At 37.0% G+C, this 25,208-nt stretch overlaps 1 protein-coding gene and 2 long non-coding RNA genes across 4 annotated transcripts; 1 reads left to right on the top strand and 2 right to left on the bottom strand.

Annotated features, from left to right (window-relative positions):
- Positions 1-258: 258 nt before the first annotated feature.
- LOC136065659 (uncharacterized) lies at positions 259-2,074 on the bottom strand. Its single transcript, XR_010627269.1, has 2 exons — positions 1,827-2,074; positions 259-629 (listed from the first exon to the last, which is right to left on the bottom strand). It is a non-coding gene; the product is annotated as an uncharacterized LOC136065659 (long non-coding RNA).
- Positions 2,075-19,442: 17,368 nt separating this feature from the next.
- On the top strand, positions 19,443-24,331 carry LOC136065658 (uncharacterized). Of its 2 annotated transcripts, XR_010627268.1 has the most exons (3): positions 19,443-20,174; positions 23,754-23,799; positions 23,936-24,331. It is a non-coding gene; the product is annotated as an uncharacterized LOC136065658 (long non-coding RNA). The 2 variants fall into 2 exon arrangements; XR_010627267.1 differs by having other exon boundaries at positions 23,754-24,331.
- On the bottom strand, positions 21,240-23,690 carry LOC112010472 (high affinity nitrate transporter 2.5). Its single transcript, XM_024042815.2, has 2 exons — positions 22,334-23,690; positions 21,240-21,825 (listed from the first exon to the last, which is right to left on the bottom strand). Exons 1-2 carry the CDS (start codon positions 23,455-23,457, stop codon positions 21,450-21,452), a joined length of 1,500 nt encoding a protein of 499 aa, XP_023898583.1. The 5' UTR covers positions 23,458-23,690; the 3' UTR covers positions 21,240-21,449.
- Positions 24,332-25,208: the final 877 nt, after the last annotated feature.

A 25,208-nucleotide genomic window follows, 5' to 3' on the forward strand; every position in this document is an offset into this window, starting at 1 on the left:
GGAAATTTAAAGAAAATTTCCCTTTAAGAAAATAGCAGAAATTTCCTGAGAGCTTATTACTAAAAAAGCTAAAGAAAATTATCAAGAAAATAGTGAAATTTATCCTATCAAGAAGAGGCCAATATATGGGTTACATAAAATCATTCTTCTCAACTAACACGGACAATATCACTTTATTGGATTGCTTTGATATGCATTAAGCGATGAAATATCAAACCAAAAGGTTTACTAATGGTAAAATGTTCTCCTCAACTACCATGAATTAAAATATCAATTAGCATTTTACGAATGGTAAAATGTTTCAAAAAAATAACATCCAATGAATCAATAATTATACAAAAAATAACACCCATTTGTGTTCGGGATGCATCTATCTTCCAGCCACTTTTTTTTTTTATTAGAATTTTTTTACATCTAGTTGTTACTCTCCATTTATTGCTTAATCATGATTTTCTCTAATGCACCACTCCTTTAGGGCCTCCTTGAAGACTACATGCGATACAAATTTGAGTCCATCTATTAGCTATACATTCTTCATGTGTGTTGGTTAAACTAATGGAACCTAGGCCTTGAATTCCCTTCCTTATCAGATGAATTTTTAGGAAGTGACAGTAGACATTTATCCATGGCTGCAATACAAAATTAACAAGAAGATTAATAAGAAGAGATGGAAAGAAAGAACAATATAGAGAGTAGAAAGAAAAATAAAAATACTAACTTCCCCATCCATAAGCTAAACTATTCCCTTAAAGTTAGAGATTTTTACCTATTTTATCCCACCCAAAAAAAAAAAAAAAAAAAAAGAAACTAGTTTTGTCCATATTCTTGCCACTTATTAAATAAAGAATATAGAGAACATAAATCATTGCAAATAGTCAGTAAAGAGTCAAATAATTGTAACGAGTCATTCTATGTGACACACACAATATCCTAAATACTAAAAGGTTCCCTTATTTTCAAAAGGAATTGAATGCAAAAACTTAACATGATCATTTGGTATACATATTACAGCATCAATAACCATTAACTAATTGAGGTTTGAAAGCCAAGTGCTAAAATACCACCTCTTTGCAAGCATTGAAAATCAAAATGAAGTTTTTAACCCACAAAAGTTAGTAGAAATGCATCAAAATAAACTTGAATTATTGTCAAAAAATTGCAAACCCATCTAAAATCCTACCAATCAACAAAACCCCATTAGAGATAATCCTGGAATATGATTACCTTACTGCCACTGATTATATCATTTGTCTAGTTTATTATTACTAATATATGTAATGTTGTTTTAGTATTAAAGTAGTTCTCATGATGAACTACCTTAATTTGTAGCAAGTAAACAATGGATATCGTTCTATGCAGGAGAAAACGTGCCAAAGTAGCCCAGCTTGTTCTCCCACTCCCACCAATTAGCTCACAACCATATGGTGCAAAAGTAAATCTTCATCAACGGATTCATCATAATAATATACTCAAAAAGATTAAGTTATTAGAAATGTATCAAAATAAACTAGAATTATTATCAAGAAATTTCAAACCCATCCAAAATCCTACCAAACAACCAACCCCTCTAATGGCCATACCCCTCTCAAGCATTTCATCAAACAGCTATGTAGCATACTTAAAAAGCATTGCATTTTACATACAGAGAGCAGTGAATTGGAAAAACAACCAACTATGGGCATTTTACCACAACCAAGCCTACCCAACCCACCACAACTAGCTATTAAACCAAGAAAAAAAAAATCGCATAAGGAAAATTGGAAAAACTGATAGTAGCAAAAAAAAAAAAAAACAAAAAAAAAAAAAAGGGAAAGAGAAAAGTTTACCAGCGGTGAACGGCTAGTGAGACGACGGCGGAACTTCGGCACTGGAGAAAGGATACCGAGGTGGTTATGGACTTCTGGTTGGATCATCTCCCCTCTCTCTCTCTCTCTCTCTCTCTCTCTCTCTAAACTGAGCCTAAACTTTCTCCCTCTCTCTCAATGGTTCAGGTTGTTCAGCTTTGGTTTTTATTCCCACGTGCCTTTCACGTGAGTTTTACCGTTAGTTTATTAATAGAAGAATAACAAAGGTATTGATTTTGGCAGTTGTCTAACGTTTAAGAAGTAAATTGGCCAAAATTAAAGTTTAAGTGGTGTTACAGTCAATACTTGAAAGTTTAGGGTGTCTGAGCATTTTTTCTGTTCATGTCCTATGAACAGTGCAAGAGGCGCCGGTCAAAAAAAAAAAAAAAAAAAAAAGGCAAAAACGCAAACGATCCAAACGGAGCTCTACATTTGGTTTGTTCAACTCTTACTGTTCATCAAGCTTTTTTTTTTTTTTTGGTTCTATGTCGGTTTTGTACGTGCTTATCTGTCTTTTCCTTTAAATATTTATTATTTACACATGCATATTCAGTTATACCGACTTAACAAATTCTTACAATATTTTCACAATTATTTGACAATATGCACTGTTCATTGGCCTTTTTTGCTTGTGCTCTTTTAGTTTTTTTTTTTTTTTTTTAAATATTTATATGTGCATACACAGTTACACTGATACAATACATTCTTACAATATTTTCACAATTATTGAGGTGTCAATTTTTTAAAAGTTAGAATAAAATAAGAAACTAAGAATTACTACTATCTAAAACTCAAAATACGTGAAGAAAATTTTTGAGATGTTAAAATTTAGTGGGAGTATTTTAGACATTATACAATAAATATTTTAAGAATCATAAACTTTCATTAGAGTTTAATTGAAAGAATAGTAATATGACATATTTGCTATTTTCATAAATATTAAGAGAAAAATTGTTTGATTTTAAAGTTTAAGGAGTAATGCTATGTCCACTACATTTTCACAATAATTTCACAATAAATTTTATGTGACAATGTCTTTTTAATGGATAAAAAAGTGATATCAATAATGGGCCAAATTTAAAACCAATAACAACTTGTCATTTAGAATTTGTTATAAAAATATTATGGACGTAGCAATTTTTCTCAAAAAAAAAAAAAAAAAAATCTATTCGGATCCTAAAAATGAAGATATTGTGAAAATATTGTGATATTTTGTTGTATTCTGAGACTTTTTTTTTAGTATAGTCAAATTCGGTGAGCCAAAATTCACAGTTTCACACACAATTTTCTTGTGTTGTCTTTTTGGTTTTTTTTTTAATGCATAATTTTAAAACCAATAATAATTTTTCATCAAAGATTTGCTATGAAAATGCTGTAGTCATAAAAAATAAAATAATAATATCAAATTGAGACCTACCACAGTTGGAAATAAAAAATATTAAGAAAATATTGTGATATTTTGTTGTGTTCCTAAGATTCTTTTTTGTGTGACATTTTGTTATGTTCCTAGGCTTCTTTTTTTGTTTAGTCAAATTTGGTAAGCCAAAATTCATTGTTTTATGCACAGTTTTCTTCAATTGGCTTTTTATTTTTTATTTTTTTTAATATACAATTAAAAGTAGTTAGCCCAGTTTAAAATCAATAACAATTTACCACCTAGAATTTATAATGAAAATGTTGTTGATGTAGCATTACTCTAAAATAAAATAATAAAATATCAAACTAGAACCCACCATAGCTAGAAATAAAAGATATTGTAAAAATATCGTGACATTTTGTTATGTTCCTAAACTTCTTTTTTGGTTTAGTCAATTTGTTGAACCAAAATTCATTGTTTTATGCATAGTATTTTTAGGTTGATTTTTTTTAACACATTGTTTCAAGTTAAAACACACACACACACACAAATTGAGGAAGTAGCACTTTCCTCTTTTATGTTTGGGGTAGTTTCATTCCCCCCTGAATTGAAGTTGAATAATTTTCTCCTTTATATTTTGTAAATGAGCATATGCTCCTATTGTTACTCTCTTAGTTAAACCCTAACGAAATCTTATAATTCCTAAAATATTCTATTGTGGAATGTCTAAAATACTCCTACTAAATTTTAATGTCTCAAAAAATTTCTTCTTGTATTTTGAATACTATGTGATAGACTGGTAGTCATGCTTGGAAAGTTAGAATGATGATTGTGGGGTCAGAGAATTTGGTATCCCCGGCCCATTTCACATTAAGTCCAAGGCCCATGCTAAGGAGGGATAAATGCCCGAAGACGAAGTATGAAAGCCCAAATTGCCTAGGAACCTTGCCGAGGACGACCCTGTCCCCGAAAAACCAAGACCATGGGAAGAGGAAGTAGTGGACTAGTAAAGGTAGTCTTTCAGGGCATCCAAGGAGAAAGAACAAGTACAACACGTCAACCATGGAAGCATGGTGGAGGAGCCTGTCTAGGATGAACTGTCACCTCCACATTAAATGTGCACAACCAATATTCTAGCCACATTAATGAGGAAATGACCCCTGAGCAGCGCTTCCTCGGTTACTACGATTCACAGGAGGTTTGGTAAAGTGGCTGATAGGACAGGTTGTCAGGGGGAGGTATGGATGATTAACAAGTGGAGGAAAAGGATTGTTAAGGGAGGACTATATAATGGGGAGAAACATATTAAGAAGGTGGGACGATCCCCATGGGAGAAGGATGACTACCAAGCTCCTCGGACCAGGCCGATGACAGATTTTTGAGGATGATTTCGGTTCACCGGCGTTCAATGGTGGAAAACACTACGTTGGACGTTGTCTGCTTGCTAGGGCCTAGTTCTTAAACCTGCTCTCTACAAATTCATTGTAATGGGCTAGTTGGGCTTGAGTCTACTCATTCAACAGTAGAAGTGCTCAAACCTAGTCCCTACAATTGGCGCCGTCTGTGGGGAGAACTTGTGCACTAGCAAGAGTAATGGACAATTGTTCTTAGATTGCTAGCTTACAGAAGGTTAGACAGTTTTTTATCACCACCAACAACACCGATTCCGAGTCCCATTAAAAAAAAACAACAAACAACGACACCTTTGCTCAAGAAATGATTATTGCAGAAAAATCAAAGATTCAGAGAAAAGGAAAAGTGAATAAACATTGTAGCCTTTTTATTAAATAAAGAAAAAAGTACACTATACAAACAGAGGCTCAAAAGGGCATGTTCTAAAGCCAACTATACAAATAGAGGCTCAGACGGGCTTGTTCTAAAGCCAACTATACAAACAGAGGCCTAGACGGGCTTGTTCAAAAGCTAACCCTAGAAAGGAAGGCTGAGGCAGGCTTGTTTTAAGGCTACCAACAACCCCCGGGCCGGTATGGATGGTACCAGCAAGGAGAGAGGAGAAGAGGCGGAAGCGTCTGATGTTCCCCTCTCATGATGTTCCCTTGATGCTCCCCTAGCCTCATGATAATTAAGCATCGGAGGCAGCAACACCCGGGTACTGAACGTGATGTAATCTTGCGAGCCTTCATCGGCGAGTAAGTTAGGCGCGAGTCACTACCAGCTTGGAGGGCAAGCATGGATGCGCACCGGAGAAAAATATGATGTTCTTCATGGACCTCCCTCCTAACTGCCAGACATGCTACCACCAGGATGACGCCCAAGCCTTGCCGCGCTAGAAGTCTAACGCGAACTACAACCGCTATGGCTCTCGATTGAGGGAGGAGGACCTCCATTTTTGCTCGGTTAAAAGGTAAGAGCACCTTTGGCTTGCTTGCCCTTGCCCTCATCCAGGGCCGTCCCATTCCTCCAAGCCCTGATCACAATCCTGACAAGGTTATCGAAGGTGCTTAGAGGGTTGGAGGATCATATTTCTTATTTAACTAAAGGATTCGTGAGAGGTGGAAGGACGATTCCCCCAGAAAGCCTTATATAGAGGGCGAAGGTTAGTGGGAATTGGTCCATACAGAATTCAAAGGAAGAATTATCAACGACATTAATCCTGACCAAATTCCAAAGAAGCCACCAACCGCTGGATCTGCATTAATCCACGAGGATATTAATGAGGGCGCGCCTCGTACATCGAAGCGTCAGGTGCACAACTCGAACAGCCAAAAGACGCCTCGTAACCAGAAGTGGCGAACAACTTGGAGCGAAGGAGGGGCTACTGTCACACATAAGGGTAGAAATCTGAGCCACCCCCGTCCAAGGCAGCGCTGGGCCAAAGGCCCAGTATGAAGAATAACCCATTTTCGACGAAGCGAGGCCGAGGCCGTTATCACGCTAAAAGTAAGCTTTCCAACACTGAGGACAAGTTCCTTCACTCCAAGCAGAAAGAGCCTAAGCGTTAGATTGAACTAAGATCTTGCATAGTCCTCGGACTCAAACCTATGGGAAAACTAGTCATTTACAGAAGAACATAAATATTAGACTGAACCAAGGTCTTGCATGGTCTTTGAACTCAAACCTATGGGGAAACTAACCACTTCAAGAGAAACCTGGGTACTAGACTGAACCAAGGTCTTGTATGATTATTGGACTCAAACCTATGAGAAAACTAATTACTTACAGAAGAACATAAGCGTTAGACTGAACCAAGGTCTTGCATGGTCTTCGGACTCAAACCTATGGGGAAACTAACCACTTCAAGGAAAACCTGGGTACTAGACTAAACCAAGATCTTGCATGGTCCTCGGACTCAAACCTATGGGAAAACTAGTTACTTACAGAAGAACATAAGTATTAGACTGAACCAAGGTCTTGCATGGTCTTTGGACTCAAACCTATGGGGAAGCTAACCACTTCAAGAGAAACCTGGATACTAGACTAAACTAAGGTCTTGCATGGTCCTCGGATTTATACCTATGGGAAAACTAGTTACTTACATAAGAACATAAGTGTTAGACTGAATCAAGGTCTTGCATGGCCTTTGGACTCAAACCTATGGGGAAACTAACCACTTTAAGAGAAACCTAGGGACTAGACTGAACCAAGGTCTTACATGGTCCTCGGAATCAAACATATAGAAAACTAGTTACTTACAGAAGAACATAAGCGTTAGACTGAACCAAAGTCTTGCATGGTCCTCGGACTTAAACCTATGGGAAAACTAACCACTTCAAGGAAAACCTGGGTACTAGACTGAACCAAGGTCTTGCATGGTCCACAGACTCAAACCTATGGGAAAACTAGTTACCTACAGAAGAACATAAGCGTTAGACTAAACCAAGGTCTTGCATGATCCTCGGACTCAAACCTATGGGGAAACTAACCAATTCAAGGAAAACTTAGGTACTAGACTGACCCAAGGTCTTGCATGGTCCTCGGACTCAAACCTATAGAAAAACTAGTTACTTATAGAAGAACATAAGCGATAGACAGAGCCAAGGTTTTGCATGGTCCTCAGACTCGGATCCCTGGAAAGACTAGCTACGTTTCAGCAAAGGAGTAAACATACACAAGCCCATGAGTATCACTTAAAACATTTTGAGGCACATTGAACCTAGCCCCTTAGCATAATCAGCAACTAACGGCTTTCTTAAGCATTTTTTACTGTTTACAGTAACCAATCCATGAGATGTAGAGCTAATATCGTGAAGTTGCTCCCTCAGTATTCAATTCGGAAAAAATAGGTCGTGGTGTTAAGGTGGTTCAACTATCGACCAAGGTCCGAGTGGGAACTATCACTATGGACTTTACATTTTTTGGTTGCCAATTTGGAATGAAAAACATGCCGAGTCTCTGAGATTGTGAAGCTTATAATTGAAGCACAGGTTGTATAAGTAGCAAAACTCATCACGATGATAATAAGCACTAAGTAAAAAAAAGGATTCACGCACTCAACTTAAAAATAGCATTACAATGTTTTAAACCAAAACAAAATATACAGTGATAAATTAAGACAAAGAGGAAGGAAGACAAGGGCGGTGCAAGTCAACAAAGAAAGGTGGCCCGAAAGATTGCCTATCTCTTTAACTTGGTAGAAAGCTTGTCCTTGGGGGTTTGCCGAGAAGTTTCATCTAACGTCTCGAGATCCTAGCTCGGGGGTGCAACTTCGGAGGACTCATTGTCAGCAGGGGTGGCCTGGGAGTCAGCGGGAGGCTTCACCACGTCCTGGGGCGCTGCTGGGTTACTGATTTCCTCGTTCCCCAACGTCCCTTGGTGCCCAGTCTCCTCAGCGGGCTTATCAGTTGACATTGGATCATTGGCAGCACTGGGCGGGCCTTCGTCCAACGCTTTAGAGGCAGTGCCAGCTTCAGGATCAGTGGAGGTAGCCACTCGAATAGTAGGAGGGTAATACACCCTCTCGGCCCCCCTAAGCTCAGACGAGGCCTCAACCCCAGCTTGGTTGAGGGCCTCATTCCAAGTCTGGGAGCAGTAGCATCTGCACACCTCAGGCACTTGAGCCTTGAGGGCAGCCTCGATCTTAGCCACCCCCTCAGCAAAGGCCTCTTCCTTCGCTTGCTTTTTGGAGCTCTCAGCATTTGCCTTCTCAAACTCGGCCAATTCTTTGGCCCTCAAGGCCTCGTCCCTGGCAAACTCGGCAACACCTCTGGCCCACTTTGCCTCAGTCATTTTTTTCTTTAAGTCAGCAATGTGCTCCTTGGTGACCTGTAGCTGATCCTCGACCTCTCGCAAGCACCCTGTCTGGTCCTCAGCCTGTTTTTTAGCACCGGCTAGGTCAGATGTTGTGCTGTCTCTGGCCCTCGTCATCTCCGCAGGTCCTCCCTCGCCTTCTTAAGATCAGCCTCAGATTTCTTAAGAGTGTTCGCGGCATCCAGGTACTTATCGCGCTCCTGATCCAGGGCTCTACTTTGGTTATTGGCCTCCTCTTCCAGCCTAAAAGTAGCCTGGAGAGCCTGCCAATCAAAACAAGTACACCGTAAGTTGGGAACTAAGGAATAAAATTCAACAAAGGCAAAAGTACCAAAAGTCTTATCATACCCAGATACCTCTTGAGGTTGAGAGTAACTTTTTGCCTTCTCAGACCCTCCAGCTCGACTATGTCAGCGGGGAGAAGTAGAGACCTCTCCAAGGCATCGGCCATGCGAGTGCCCTCGCCCCCTCGAAAGTCCCTAAGGGTGGCGTCATCCATCAGAGGCTTCCCATGAAGCATGGCAGTAGGCAGCCATGCCTGAGGCTCGGGCTACCGAGTGACCTCTTTTCCCTTGCCCTGACCACCGATCCTCAGCTGCTTGGAAGGTTGGTGGGCTTCATCTTCCTCTTGGGAGGAACGGGATCTCTCCCCATCCACCAGGTTTTTGCCCTTGGAAGACCTCTTCCTCTTCGGATTGGCAGACTCAAGCCAGGGTTCGAGGTCGGTAGAATGGAAGACGACCTGGTCTACGCAAGCAATAACTTAGGTGGAGAAGGAGGAAGCTTGGGCGGAGGAGGAAGAGGCTTGGGTTGTGACTTCCCCGGCGTGTCCTTCCCCTGTTGGCCCTCAAGCAGGTCGAACAGGCTAGTTTGGGGTTGTCTCTTGAAGTCCATCTCGGCATAGAAGGTTTGCTTCAGATAAATGGGGGTCACCTAAGTCATTAGGGGGATCCTCAAGCAGATGGACTTGGTCGAATGCACCAAACTCGTCCTCGGACGTACTCAGATCAACTACTTCTTCCTCTCTCTTTAAACTTCCTCCTTCGGCCTCCGCGGCTTGGTGGGATGAGGAAGAGGCTACTGACGAGATGCCCTCTGTGTTGGAAGATCCTTCAGAAAATGAGAACCCGCGCTCCACCACAGTGATTTGGCCAAGCCTTGGGTCCTTGGCTCTGAACATGTGTCTGTGAGCCGAGAAAGACTTCTGGATCGGCTTGTATCTGAGAATCTTATGAGCAGCTCTAACCTGGTTATCAGCCTCGTTCACAAAGACCTCTGCCCTGAGTACAGTTTCTAAGTCCTCTTTGTTGACCAAATTGAAGTGTCATTCAAAGGCGTGTGGATTTGCAACAGAAAAAGTTAGTTCTTGTTAACAACTAAGCAATGCGAACTATAAAAACCTAACAGATCAACCCTCCCATATTTCGAGTACCCTACCTGGCTCCCCCTCTAAGGTTGGGTAGTGAAGGCCGTTGTGCCACTCTCCCCACACGATGAGAAAATCCTTATTCAACCCTTTGCTGGATTCAGGAAGACACTGGATGAGTCTAACTCTATCATCCCTTGTCTTCATGTAGTAGGACTTACCCGTTAGGTGCTGGAGGTTGTAGCACCAATTCACGTCGTGATGGGTTAACCTCAAACCCATCTTTTCGTTCAAGGCGTCCACGCAGCCTAGGATCCTGAACATGTTAGTGGCGCACTGGGTAGGGGCTAATCGAAAGTACCTAAGGGTAGCCCCTCATCACTGGCCCCATAGGAATCCTAATACCACATTCAAGGAAGGCGATTATAGGAATCACTACCTCACCAACCTCCCTCCTTATATACCACTCCCCCTCCTCGCAGTATCTCAAACCCACGTTACTGGGTATCCTATGAATGGCGATGAATTCCTCCATCGCCTTCTCAGACTCAACTAACTTCTTAAACCTACCCATCCGAAAGAACGGCTAAGAGACTCAGGGAAGAGCGAAAGGAGAAGAGAGATAGGGGAAAAAGAAAGTCAGAAAGGGTAAAGCACAAGATAGGGCAAGAAGAAAACTTACAGAAATGAGGAAGGGCACTCGGAACGGGCTTTTCTAGGTTGTGAAGAGACGCGAGTTGAGTTGAAGACTTGACCGGATTCGGGGTGTGCACATGAGACCTCTTGAATGCAAAAGTGGAGAGATGAATCGGTGCAAATGGGTATGTGCCCCGTCACCAAAGACAACTGTGCAAGGCTTCCCGCCCATAATGTCAAAAGATCCTCACCGTTGGATCACCATCACACCGTTGAACGTGGAGAGTATGGAGCCGCCAAAATTTAATACAGGTGCGTACTGCATATCAAAGCGCTAGAAACGTGCATCAGATAGGTGAAAAGACTTTAAATGCTGACCTAGGACCAGACTGGACAAGCCACGATAAAGGCCCAAGGATATCAAAATCCTCCTCCCCGTCTGAGGAGTCGGACAGCAGGATTTTGAGGGGCTAGTGTGGGGTCAGAGAATTTGGTATCCCCGGCCCATTTCACATCAAGCCCAAGGCCCATGTCGAGGACGAAGTATGAAAGCCCAAATTGCCCAAGAACCTTGCCAAGGACAACCTTGTCCTCGGCAAACTGAGACCATGGGAAGAGGAAGTAGTGGACCAATAAAGGTAGTCTTTCAAGGCATCCAAGGAGAAAGAACAAGTACAACATGTCAGCCGTGGAAGCATGGTGGAGGAGCCTGTCCAGGATGAACTGTCACCTCCACATCAATATTCTGGCCACATTAATGAAGAAATGACCCCTGAGCAGCGCTTCCTCGGTTACTGCGACTCACAGGAAGTTTGGTAAAGTGGCTGATAGGACGAGTTGTCAAGGGGAGGCATAGATGATCAACAAGTGGAGGAAATGGATTGTTGAGGGAGGACTATATAATGGGGAGAAACAAATTAAGAAGGTGGGACGATCCCCATGGGAGAAGGACGACTACCAGGCTCATCGGACCGGGCCGAGGACAGATTTTTGAGGATGATTTCCATTCACCGGCATTCGATGGTGGAAAACACTGCGTTGGGCGTTGTCTCCTTGCTAGGGCCTAGTTCTTAAACCCGCTCTCTACAAATTCATTGTATTGGGATAGCTAGGCTTGAGTCCACTCACTCAACAGTAGAAGTGCTCAAACCCAGTCCCTACAACGATATATGGTGTTCTATTTGTTACCTAGAGAACTCTAATTTATTAGGCTTAAATCTTCTAGACTTATAATTATATCTAATAGAAACTTTGATGACAAATGTCTTTTGTTATTTTTTAAATTTCTTTTCCTACTTAAAAGGGTGTTCATTAAAAATAAGTAAGCTAAACATTGTATTTAGACTCATAAAATAAGATTATAAAGAATGAAGTATGAATAACAAAATTTTCATTGTAGATGGTTACAAGTATTTAATTTGATGAAGATCTTCAAAAAAGTTGTAGTATATATCATCATTCATTGTGAAAGTTTAAATATTGTGGAAAGATAATGACATTCATTATCATTCTTTGTAGCATTTTTGGTGAGTAGATATTACATTTAGTAAATAGGTTATAAGAAATTGTCATAGTAAATAGATATTCAAATAGCTATTTTAAATTTAAGTACATGATTTCATATTTCTTAAAAAAAATTATATTAATTTTCTAACTAAAGGGTAGCATGTGCCTTGCACGTGTAACCCACACTAGCAACTATATGAAAAGAGCATATACCCTAAACTACAGTGATTTTGGTTTATTCAACCAAACTTTACCTTTTTTTTTTTTTTTTTTTTTTAAACTTTTTTGGCTCCGTATTAGCTTTTAAAATATTATCACAACAAATTGTCACAATATTTTTATAATTTTTGAGGTGTTAATTTTTTATAGCTAAAATAAAATAAAAATATATCATACCGAAACCAATCACAACTAAAAATAAATATATTGTGAAAAAAAAAAAGTTCGACATTCACAATAATTTTCACAACACTTTTTTTTAATATGTGAAGTAATAGTAACAAAGCTACAATAATTTTGGTTTATCCAACCAAATTATTTCACTCGTTTTTTTTTTTTTTTTTTTTTTTTTTTTCCTATATATAAAAAGCGCAAACAGTAATGTGATACAGTGCTTTGGTTTGTTCAACCCATGCGCACTGTTCATCAGGCCTTTTTTTTCTTTTTTTTTCTTCCTTCGTCGATGTTGTTTGTGCTTTTTTGTCTTTTCATTTAAATATTTATTATTTATATTTACATATACAGTTACACCGACTTAACAAATTCTTATAATATTTTTACAATTATTTGACAATTTGCACTGTTCATTGTTTATAAAAAAAAAAAGAAAAAGAAAAAAGCATTGTTCATTGGCCTTTTTTTTTTTTTTTTTTTCTACAGTACACCGGTTTTGCTTGTGCTCTTTTTGTCTTTTCTTTAAATATTTATATGTGCATATATATTTACACTGACACAACACATTCTTACAATATTTTCATAATTATTAAGATATCAATTTTTTAAAGGTCAAAATAAATAATAAAATAAGAAACTGAGAATTACTATCATCTAAAACTCAAAATACGTGAAGAAAATTTTTGGGATGTTAAAATTTAGTGAGAGCATTTTAGACATTACAAAATACATATCTTAAGAATCATAACTTTCATTAGGGTTTAACTGAGAGAATAACAATATGACATATTTGCTAATTTTTCAAAATATTAAGGGAAAAATTGCTTGATTTTAAAGTTTAAGGAGTAATGCTATGTCCACAACATTTTCACAATAATTTCATAACAAATTTTATGTGGCAAGGTATTTTTGATGGATAAAAGAGTGATATCAGTAGTGGGCTCAGTTTAAAACTAATAACAACTTGTCATTTATAATTTGTTCTAAACATGTTATGGATGTAGCATTTCTCTCAAATAAAATAAAAAAATATTTATTCGGATCCTAAAAATAAAGGTATTGTGAAAATGTTGTGATATTTTGTTATATTCTTAGACTTCTTTTTTAGTATAGTCAAATTGGGTGAGCCAAATATCATAGTTTCACACAATATTCTTGTGTTGTCATTTTGATTTTTTTTTAATGCATTATTTTAAAACCATTAATAAAAATTTTCCCACGAAGATTTGCAATGAAAATGTTGTGGATGTAAAAAATAAAATAATAATATCAAACTGAGACCTACCACAGTTGGAAATAAAAAAATATTGTGAAAATGTTGTGACATTTTTTTATGTTCCTAGGATTCTTTTTGTGTGTGACATTTTGTTGTGTTCCTAGGCTTCTTTTTTTGTTTAGTCAAATTTGGTGAGCCAAAATTCATTTTTTGAGGAACAATTTTCTTCAATTGGCTTTTTATTTTTTTTTGTTTTTTGTTTTTTTTTTTTAAATACACAGTTAAAAGTGGTTAGCCAAATTTAAAATTAGTAACAATTTACCACCTAGAATTTATTATGAAAATGTTGTTGATGTAGCATTATTCTAAAATAAAATAATAAAATATCATACCAGAACCCACCATAACTAGAAATAAAGATACTGTAAAAATATCGTGACATTTTGTTGTGTTCCTAGACTTATTTTTTTAGTTTAGTCAATTTGTTGAACCAAAATTCATTGTTTTATGCATAGTTTTTTATGTTGATTTTTTTTTAACACATTTTTTCAAGTTAAAAAAAAAAAAAAAAAAAAAAAAAAAAAAAACACACACACACACACACACACATGCACACACACACACACACACAAATTGACGAAGTAGAACTTTCCTCCTTTATGTTTGAGGTAGTTTCATTCCCCCTAAACTAAAGTTGAATAATTTCCTCATTTATATTTTGTAAATGAGCATATACTCCTATTTTTACTCTTTTAGTTAAACCCTAACGAAATCTTATAATTCCTAAAATATTCCATTATGCAATGTCTAAAATACTCCTATTGAATTTTAATGTCCAAAAAATTTCTTTGTGTATTTTGAATATTATGTGGTAGACTGGTAATTATACTTGAAAAGTTAGAATGATGATATATGATATTCTATTTGTTACTTAGAGAATACTAATTTATTAGGTTTAAATCTTCTAGACTTATAATTTTATCTAATAGAAACTTTGATGACAGATGTCTTTTGTTATTTTGTTCTTTTTTAAATTTCTTTTTCTACTTAAAAAGGTGTTCATTAAAAATAAATAAGCGAAACATCGTAGTTAGACTCAAAAAATAAGATGATAAAGAATGAAGTATGAATGAACTACTTTTACACCTGAAAAAAGAGAACCTGTAATGTGATCTCCATTTACTTACTAAATAAACTACCACTTCATTTACAGTACTCTGGAGCTTTGATGGTTTCCTATTCTTTCCTTGGTAGGAGGCTGTACGTACTCTGGTCTCAAAGTTTCAGTTAGTTTCAATGGTCTTAGGAATTATTAATACTTATTACTTAATTTGGGCCTTTTTTTGGGAGGTGCATACTTAGTTTAAATGTTTAAGGGATAATTACATTTTACTCACCTGTGGTTTGCCTCTAATTCTATGTGCCTACTCGTGGTTTCAACTTTGACACTTTGCCCACTTGTGGTTCTCACCGTGAGTGTGCCGTAACCCACCTCTTCACTTTCCGTTACTCTAACACAGTATAAGTAAAAAACAAACCCCAAAATGGATCAAAACACTCTCACTAAAATCTTGAACATGAAGAACATACCCAAATTTTGAAACTTGAGTTGGTTCACTAAACCCAGAACACGAAGATTAACCAAAAACTAAACTCAGATTTTTCTGTTTTTCATGTTCAAACTAATTGTACCCAAACTAAACCCACAATCATGTTCTGGATTTAGTGAGTCTGAAGCAAAATAGAAGAACATACCCAAAAACTAAACCCAGAAATCTTGAAGATTAACCATAAATTAAATTACAAATCCCAAAAATCTAAAATCACAAAGAAAAAAAAAAATGAAACTGACCTTCAGGCTGATCATTCTCGGAAAACAAAAAACGAAACTGACCTTCGATTGAACATAACCCACAACCACTGCAACCGAAGATTAAAACCAAATCAAACACACCACAGATTTCTTTTTCAACAATGGCGATTTTCGAAGCTAAGAAGAAGCGTGGAACGCTTGGATTCTGGTACTGCCTCTTCGTGATTTTGATTTCTACCGGGAATTGGAATTGCAGTTGCGCCGCGAGATCTGAGAAGGAAATCAGGGAGAGGTTCTACGGGAGCTTGTTGAACTCGTCCGCACCAGATTCCAGCTATGGTAGCATAGCCAAAATGTTCGATCGGGTCCTCGAGAAGGATTTCTCCTCTTCGTGATTTTGATTTCCACCGGGAATTGGAATTGCGGTTGCTCCGCGAGATCTGAGAAGGAAATCACGGAGAGGCTCTACGGGAGCTTGTTGAACTCGTCCGCACCAGATTCCAGCTATGGTAGCATAGCCAAAATGTTCGATCGGGTCCTCGAGAAGGAGTTCTCCTCTTCATGATTTTGATTTCCACCGGGAATTGGAATTGCGGTTGCGCTGCAAGATCTAAGAAGGAAATTAGGGAGAGGTTCTACGGGAGCTTGTTGAACTTGTCCGCACTAGATTCCAGCGATGGTAGCATAGCCAAAATGTTCGATCGAGTCCTCAAGAAGGAGTTCTCCGAGAATGATCAGCCTGAAGGTCAGTTTCGTTTTTTGTTTTGTTTTGTTTTTTTTTTTTTTTTTCTTTGTGATTTTAGATTTCTAAAATTTGTAATTTAATTTTTGGTTAATCTTCAAGATTTCTGCTTTTAGTTTTTTGGGTATGTTCTTCTACTTTTCTTCAGACTCACTAAACCCAAAACATGATTGTGGGTTTAGTTTGGGTACAATTAGTTTGAATATGAAAATCAGAAAAATCTGGGTTTAGTTTTTGGTTAATCTTCATGTTCTGGGTTTAGTGAGCCAACTCAAGTTTCAAAATTTGGGTATATTCTTCATGTTCTTCATGTTCAAGATTTGAGTGAGAGTTTTTGATCCGTTTTGGGTTTGTTTTTTACTTATTCTGTGTTAGAGTAACGGAAAGTGGAGAGGTGGGATACGGCACACTCACAGTGAGAACCACAGGTGGGCAAAGTGTCAAAGTTGAAACCACGGGTAGGCACATAGAATTAGAGACAAACCACAGGTGGGTAAAGTGTAATTATCCCAATATTTAATCAAATGATATAAAGTGGTTGAATATGTGAAGTGTCATGTGAGGTGCATTTTTTTTTTTAAGAGAGAGAGAGATTTCCATTTCCATTAGACTGAAAAACACATTAAATTTTAAAACTTCTCATCCATATAATCTCTAAGGTTGCTTTAAGCACATTAGACAAGCATTTGGCACTATAGCCAAAAAGTATTTAAAGATTAGTCAAGAACAGAGAAAGACAAAGAAGCATTGACCATCTGAATATTCCTTTCATTAGCTAAAAGAAAAGAGCTAGACCCCATTTGAGTGGGTGTTCTGACATACTAGTCTCATGGTCACCATAATCCACAATTGATTAATTGCTTTTCTCTTTCTTGGGTTAGGTCCTATGTTTATTTTATTTTTTATTGGCAATTGCCAGAGTTAGATTGGTGAAAGGTGTTCATGACGGTTTTGGTGATGGAGGCAGTGCAGTTCGTGCACCGTCCAACTCATCCTCTAAATAGCTTCACTGCATGCGCATGAGCTAAAAAATTTCTTGAAAGAGATCAAAAGCTAATGCATAGTGCTCCTATAACCTCTTCAATTTTTATCTTTAAACATTCCAACTGGCAGGCTTTTCCCAATCCCTCAACTCATGGAATCTGTTTTTACCTTTTAAATGGAGAAGATATCTCACAATATGTTAGTCAATTAGTTGTAAAATTAAAATACACACATATACATATATATATATATTATAAAAAAGAAAAAGAAAAAAAGAAGAGAGTATGAAGTATGAAGAATTATCTCATACCTTCACGAAAAAATGACACTATTTAAAATGGATCAATATTATAATTCATATTAAAATATTATAGATCCAAATGGGTATTTAATGCCACGTTGTTTAATATTGTAAATAGGATGACCTTATGTATATTATTATATATAAAAAATAAAATCTTAATTGTAAAATAGAAATAATCCTATTTTGGTCCTTGCAATGGGTGTATAAGATAATTTGTACCAAATAATAGGGATAGCAATAAGGTAAGACGAGGTTGAATCAGGGGTGTTTTGTCCCGTCTTTAGGGTAGGGAAAACCCAGGTGGTGTAGGTGTAGGACAGGGCAAGTTTGAGGTATTTGGTCATTCTTAATGAGTTAGTTTCGACATTAATAAGGTAGAGATGAAAGAGAAATAGAATAACCGTATAAGTATTTGTGAGAGTTTTAAAAGGGTGAGAAAGCAATTGTTTAAGTGTATGATAAGAGAATATTAAAACAATATATATAAAATATTAAATTATATTTATAAATAATTTAAATATTTATATTAAATAAAGCATGCCAAATAGTTTAGTCTATTGGACTAGTAGATGCAAACGCAACCAGAATCTAGATTCTAACTGGACTTGTGGTCCAATAGGCCCAATGAATTGCACCTGAAAACACAGCCCATTAATGATCCAAGTGATAGCAACAAACTAACAAACTTGCATAGCAAAATTCCAAACAGCCAAGTAGACACTATTTCCACCACTCAGTTCCGATGATTAAACACTTTTCTCTAAGATCTCAGAATCTTCTTGAACTCAAGCCTCTATTTATGCACAGCAATGGACACAAAGAGAGCGTGCATTATATATACGAGGTTCCAAGCATTTGATGATAACAAGGTATACAATTTTCTTATAAACTGGTATTGTTTATATCTACTGTGGGTACTTGATTCCAGAAAAATTGATATTGTTATGCCACTAATTTTCCAATTTTTATCTATTTTAATTCTCACTTACTTGACCTACCAAATTTTTTCTTTACGGTCCACTTTTACTTTGCTTTTATTTTCCAGCTTCTAAAAAATACATTTTGTATTTGTGAAACCACTTGTTTGGTTGGTTTAGTATGTCATCATGTCCTCATTATACTCAAGTGGATATCAATCGTTGTTGAAAGTATTGATAATGCTATGGCAATGCCTTCCACCCAAAGCAACATATTCTAGGTTCGAGGCTCGAATCAGCCTCTCCAATAAATAAATAAATAATTGGACCAAAGCTGCTTACCAATCACTTCTACTAGAACTTGTAGAAGTGGGAGCTTTGTGTATCGTCATGGTCCGACTTTTTTACATTTTCAAGACTCATTTTAAATATGCAAAATGGAAGTGCAATATTGTATCTTGCGGCAGTTTGCTTGCACACACACTACATACATTTAATTGGTCTGAAATTTAGGTAGTACATAATCTGAATTGGTCTTCTAAATTTTTCACATTGTTAACAACAACAACCGCACAACTTCACGGATCTTTGTAGATTTCTAGGTTGAGAGTGATTGAACAATTGATAAATGAGTCATTGGAGACTTTTGGTATTTGTTGGACAATTGGTGATGGAGGCAGTGTGGTTCGTGCACCGTCCAACTCGTCTTCTAAATAGCTTCACTGCATACGCATGGGCTAAAAAATTTCTTGAAAGAGATCAAAAGCTAATGCATAGTACTCTGTAACCTATTCAATTTTTATCTTTAAACATTCCAACTGGAAGGCTTTTCCCAATCTCTCAACTAATGGAATCTGTTTTTACCTTTTAAATGGAGAAGATATCTCACAATTTGTTAGTCAATTAGTTGTAAAATACAACTATGAAAAAAAAAAGGATCAATATCATAATTCAGATTAAATATTACAAATCCAAATTAGTATCTAATGCACATCATTTAATATTATGAATGGCATTACATTAGGTATATTATTATATTTAAGAAATAAAATCTTAACTATAAAATGGAAATGGTCCTATTTTGGTCATTGGAATAAGTGTACAAGATAATTTGTACTAAATAGTAAGGATTGCAACATGGCAAAATGAGGTCGAATTAGGGGTGTCTCATCCCATTTTTAGGGTAGGAAAACCCAGGTGGTGCAGGAGTAAGACAAGGTAAGGCGAGTTAGAGGTATTTGGTCATTCTTAATGAGTTGGTTTCGACATTAATAAGATAGATATGAAAGAAAAAGGGTTTACCCATATGAGTATTTGTGAGAGTTCTATAAAGGAGAGAGCAAGTGTTTTAGTGTATGATAAGAGAATATTTAAAAAAAAAAATTATGAATAGGATATATTGAAAAAATTATATTATATATATCATTTAAATATTATATTAAACAAAGCATACCAAATGGTATAGTCTATTTCCTTCTCAAAAAAAAAAAAAAGGTTTAGTCTATTGGGCTAGTAGATGCATAGCAACCAGAATCTAGCTGTGAGAAGACCCAAAACAACATACTAAATATCTTCTAACTGGACTTGAGGTCCGATAGGCCCAATTAATTTTCAATAGCAAAAGAAGGCAGTCACCGTATAAGGGCAAGGCCCAACACCAGAAAACACTCAGCCCAATGATCCAAGTGATAGCAACAAACTTGCATAGCAAAATTACAAATTGTCAAGTAGACACTATTTCCACCACTCATCAGTTCCGATTATCAAACACTGTTCTCTAAGATCTCAGAATCTTCTTGAACTCCGGCCTCTATTTAAGCAGAGCAATGGACACAAAGAGAGCGTGCATTATATATACGAGGTTCCACGCAAATTTGATGAGAACAAGGTATGCAATTTTCATATAAAAACTTATATTTTTTAAATTTTAGTGTGGGTACGTAATTCCAGAAAAATTGATATTGTTATGCCGCGAATTTTCCAATTTTTATCTATTTTAATTCTCACTTACTTGATCTACTAAATACTATTTTCTTAAGGCCCACTTTTTCTATGCTTTTATTTTCCGGCTTCTAAAAAATTTCATTTTTGTATTTGAGAAACCACTTGTTTGGTTCTTTTAATATGCCACAATTTCATCATGCTACTAAGTGGATATTAATTAGTGTTGAAAGTATTATAATGCGATAATAAATGCGTATCACCAAAAGCGACATGCAGTAGGCTGAAGTCCTGAATCAGCATTCTCAAAAAAATAAACAAATAATTGGGCTAAAACTGTTTACCAATCACTCCTAGACCCTGTAAAAGTGGGGGTTTTGTGCTTTCTGAACTCAGTTTTTAAATATGCAATATTGTATCTTGCGGCACACACACTACATGCATTTAATTGGTCTGAAATTTAGGTAGTACATAATCTGAATTGGTCTTCTAAATTTTTAACATTGTTTACAGCAACAACAACCGCACAACTTCATGGATCTTTGTAGAAAGTCTAGGTTGAGAGTGATTGAACAAATTGATAAATGAGTCGTCGGAGACATTTGGTTTTTGTTGGACAATTAGTTATGGAAATCTAAGATCTAAATTGCTTCCACGTAATCTTTAAAGGTCTAGTTGTTTGCATACTTTTGACATTGATTCTGGAATTCGTGGTTGCTGATTTAGCTAATAAAGTAATCAAGGATGACTTCTTCATTCGCTCTCACTGTCAAATGAAGCTATCATCTCCCCGGTTTAGATTAAATTCCTTTTTAAAATAAGACATGCCGGCTTTCTTAAAGTTTAGATGCAAAAGCAGGATTCTAAGCATAAAGAAATGCTCAACAGAAAAGGTTTAGGGACCAATCACCTCTAGATTTTTTTTTATTGTTTTTTTAGAATCTACCAGTCACCTCTAGAATCTAGATGTCTGTTTTTACACATGCACATGTGTCTATGTAGTAGAAGGGGGTGAAAAACATATGCAAACTTAAATATCAAAGAGGCCATGGAGCAAATGAATTACAAGGCTATTAATAGCTTTCACAGCTTGAGATTACTGACTTGATCACACTAAAACTTGATGAGAAAGCAATAAACACGTACTATTACTTGCGTAGCTTTGAGATTTTTTTGGCAGAACAGTCAAGAGTCAATCCATTATTGAGGCTTGAAGCAGTAGCTAAACATATGCTGGTGAGGTCTCATCAGAGGGCCTGGTTACAGAGTCTACTTTTCCTCCTCTTTCGCTTACACTGTTCTCAGAAAACTTCAAGCTTGCTAGATGAAAGCCTTTCTCCTTCTCATTTGATTTCCATTCAGACAAGTAATACTCTTCTTCTGTCGAATTCGCCTTTTTTGATGGGCCACAAAACATCCCACCCCATTGTGGGAAGTATATTAAGAATAATGGGAGTGTGCAGCATATGATCATGATACCCATTAGAGTTATGCCTGTTTGTTTTGAATATTTGGATCCTCTGAAGAAAATTAGTTGAGTCACAACTGCGCCCACATTTCCGCCACCTCCTGTCATACCGGAAACAACCCCTAATGACCTGAAAAATGGGATATGTAAATAAGGAACAACTTAATTGTTGAGGCTTAATAAAGAAAAGTAGACTCTTTGATGAGCCTATATAATTAACTTGTTCAGCTGTTTATTGGATTGATAAAATGTGATGCACACGTTATAAACAAATCCTTAGTTAATTTTATGTCTTTGTTTTGAAACCCAACTTGGTTAAGGATGAACCTGGCTCTATCATTCTTTTACCCTCCAAAAGTTCTTTTTATATCTGAGCTCTGATTTTGAAAATTTTGATTCTTAGCAATTGAATGTCAAAACAGGAAATTAGAGTAATTTTGGATGAAATATTTGATACACTACTTTGCTTAGCTTCTTTTACACATATTAGTTGAAAAAGATTTTTGTGAGTCCACAGATGCACCTGTATCTATATAGATATCAATGAAAGACAAGGCAAATATTTAATAACAAAGAACTAGGTTCTAAAAGATGCAATGCCAAAGATTCAGAAATAATAGTTATTGTAGAAAACATACCTTCGAGAGACAAAGGGAACTACTCCAAATGTAAGCCCACATGCAGCTTGGACAAACACAGAGAAAGCAACCATCACAATAATGGATCCACTTAAAGATCCCACCTGCCCCAAAATTATGCAGAAAACACCTCCCAAGGTTTGCACCACCCACAAGGTCCACAGCCTTCCCCTCATTCCAAACCTCTTTGCCACTATGTCTGAGAGAATTCCTCCTCCAGGTCGAGAGAACAGATTCGCTAACCCAAAACTTGCTGCTATTATTCCTGCAGTGGAGAGATCTAGATTGAATCTATCATAAAAGTACTCTGCTATTATGTTATCCACTGCCAGTTCTACCCCAAAGCAATAACCATAAGTCAAAGCCAGAATCCATCCTCTATAATTTGTGAACCCATAATAGAAAACCCATGAAAATTTATCTTTTGCCTTCTCTCCAGATTTCTTCAGGCCATGGTAGTTCCCATCAGGCATGTCCTGACCAAAGATAAGAACTGCAAATGCTGATAATGTTTGAAAAAGGGCAGGAATAAAAAAAGCAATTCTCCAAGCTGTAAATTTGACTGCACCAATGTCACGGATGACCCCAACCACCAAGGGCATGATCAGTTGTGTTGCTCCACCACCCAGGTTCCCCCAGCCACCGGCAACACCATTGGCAGTACCAACCACTGGGGCAGAGAACATAGAGCTCATCCAGAATTGAGTAGAGACAAAAGTTGCTAAGGAGAAGCCTGTGAAAAAACGCACTAGGAGGAAAGAGGCAGGAGATGAGGCAATGGAAGAGCAGAAAACCGCCGGTGCAGTGAGGAGAATGAGTGAAGCAGAGGCAAGGCGGGGTCCGAATAAGTCGCAGGCACTTCCCATGGCAACCCGGGCAAAGACTGCACCAGAGACTGATGCAATCCCTGCATTGCCAATATCAGTGGATGTGAGGTTGAGGTTGTCACGTATAATTGGGATGAGTGGTGCAGCTGCAAAAGAAGACACAAAGCAAGCAAAGAAAGAGACCCATGATAGATGAAATGCTCTCATGTGGGGTGCTGCCACTGAGAATAGCCTGAATTCAGTCGCCTTGTGTTCTGAGTCCACCGGAAGTGCAAATTTCGGAGGTGGTGATTCCATGTTTTTTTATGTTTCGAATTGAATTTTGAGGGTTAACAAGATGGTAAATTGGTGCGATGGTAGTGCCTCCTACCAAAAACAACAGGATTTTGGGACTCAAGTCCAAGAATCAGAAATTAAGGAGGATAAGCTAGCCTACCGATCACCTCTTACAAACCCTGTAAAAATGCATGCTTTCTTCCTCTTCTTTTGGAAGAACAGAACTTGGCTCAACTTATATAGTGCTCCTAGCTGCTGATTTGTTGAGCTTCGCCTTTACTATGAAACTAATATACTATGTTGTTTGACTTTTGTAGTGAGAATTATGGAGCTTTGAATATTGAGCAATGGCCAATGAAATAGGTAAAGACACAAAGTAGATGTTATTGTCCCTTTGATTTTTGTGTTGTGGCTTTATGTGGCTGCAGAAGGCCAAGTTTTGGACCAAAGAATTTTGTGTGCTTATCCGCCGAGTCTCATTGGTTTCTTGCATTCTCAGATGCAGAAGAGTGAGTAGGTATGGAATTTAATTCAAAGGTGTGAAACGGTGCTGGCTTGGCATTGTGTGCGTGTGCAAGTTTGAATTTTCATTGGCTAGTGTTTGAGACTCAAGGGTATTGACTTGGAGAGGTCGCTGAAAAAGTAAAGTGCACTGTATTGGCTTGGTATAGTATAGAGAGTCTCAACTGAATATTCTTCGTTAGCGCAAAACGACGAACGTGTCTTAATCAGTATCTTACTCATCTGATTTTTTGATATGCATAATAAAAAGTATAGGAGGAGGAGTAGTGGAAGCAATTTTGTATTCAGTTGTTAATCCCTATGTGAAATTTAGCATTAAACCTCGGCAGAGTCAACTACATGACTCTTTGCGTGATCGTTAAACAGTTTCAAATTATTTGTGATTAACTGTCAAATATTTGATTCTCACCAAAAAATTTAACCCAAAAAAAAAAAAAAAGATTCTCACCAAAAACAAATAATAAAAAATAAAAAATAAACTTTCAATGACTTGGAATGAAATTATATAGTTATTCATATTTTTGAGCTATTTGGTAGATTGGTTATGTTTTTATTATGAGAAATATTATTTTCACAAAATTTTCACAATAAATCCTACATGACATATTGTTTATTATTATTTTATATGAGGGTTTGACTTATTTTGTATATTTTTTTTAACTGGAACTTGCTTTTGCTTTAATGAAAAATTGCTACATTATCTACTAACTAAATAAAATGTGGAAATTAAAACCTATTACCACTTGCTATTGAATATTTAAAATAAAAATAGATGTTCAATTGAAAAAGTACTAGAGGTAAGTCAAACCCTTTAGATAAGTGACAAATTTTTACGGATTGTTATTGGTGAGTAAAAAAATAATTTTAATGGTAGGTTCAAATTAAAACTAAAAACAACTTAATACTTATTGTAGGAACTCAATTTGGATATGCCTTTTGAAATCAAAAGGAAAAACAGTCCAACAAACCCAAACAATAATTTTTTTAGAAAGTGGGTTCAAAGACTAGGCTCTAACAAACGGACAACGCCCATAAGTCAAATCTTCACCCATTGAAGGTTGGCACATTAAGATTATTCACCAAGGCTCCTCCTTGGCATTCGTCCGAGGATCCTCCTTTTTTCCGGAGCATCTGTTTGTATTTTGTATTTGCTTTTCGATTAATAAAATGTTGTTGTGTTTGTTTCCTTCTCCTATTCTCCAAATTTCTTACTTTCCTGCAACGATCGTATCTTGTGCAAAAGCGTTCTT

The sequence above is a fragment of the Quercus suber genome, unplaced genomic scaffold (assembly GCF_002906115.3).
Source record: "Quercus suber isolate HL8 unplaced genomic scaffold, Cork oak 2.0 scaffold_1073, whole genome shotgun sequence".
Taxonomy (NCBI): Eukaryota; Viridiplantae; Streptophyta; class Magnoliopsida; order Fagales; family Fagaceae; genus Quercus; species Quercus suber.

Excerpts from the sequence above, each read along its gene's own strand:
- LOC112010472 (XM_024042815.2), bottom strand. The coding sequence starts at position 23,457 with ATGGAATCACCACCTCCGAAATTTGCACTTCCGGTGGACTCAGAACAC. Across the intron at positions 21,826-22,333 it reads GTTCCCTTTGTCTCTCGAAG|GTCATTAGGGGTTGTTTCCG; the intron begins GTATGTTTTCTA and ends CCCATTTTTCAG.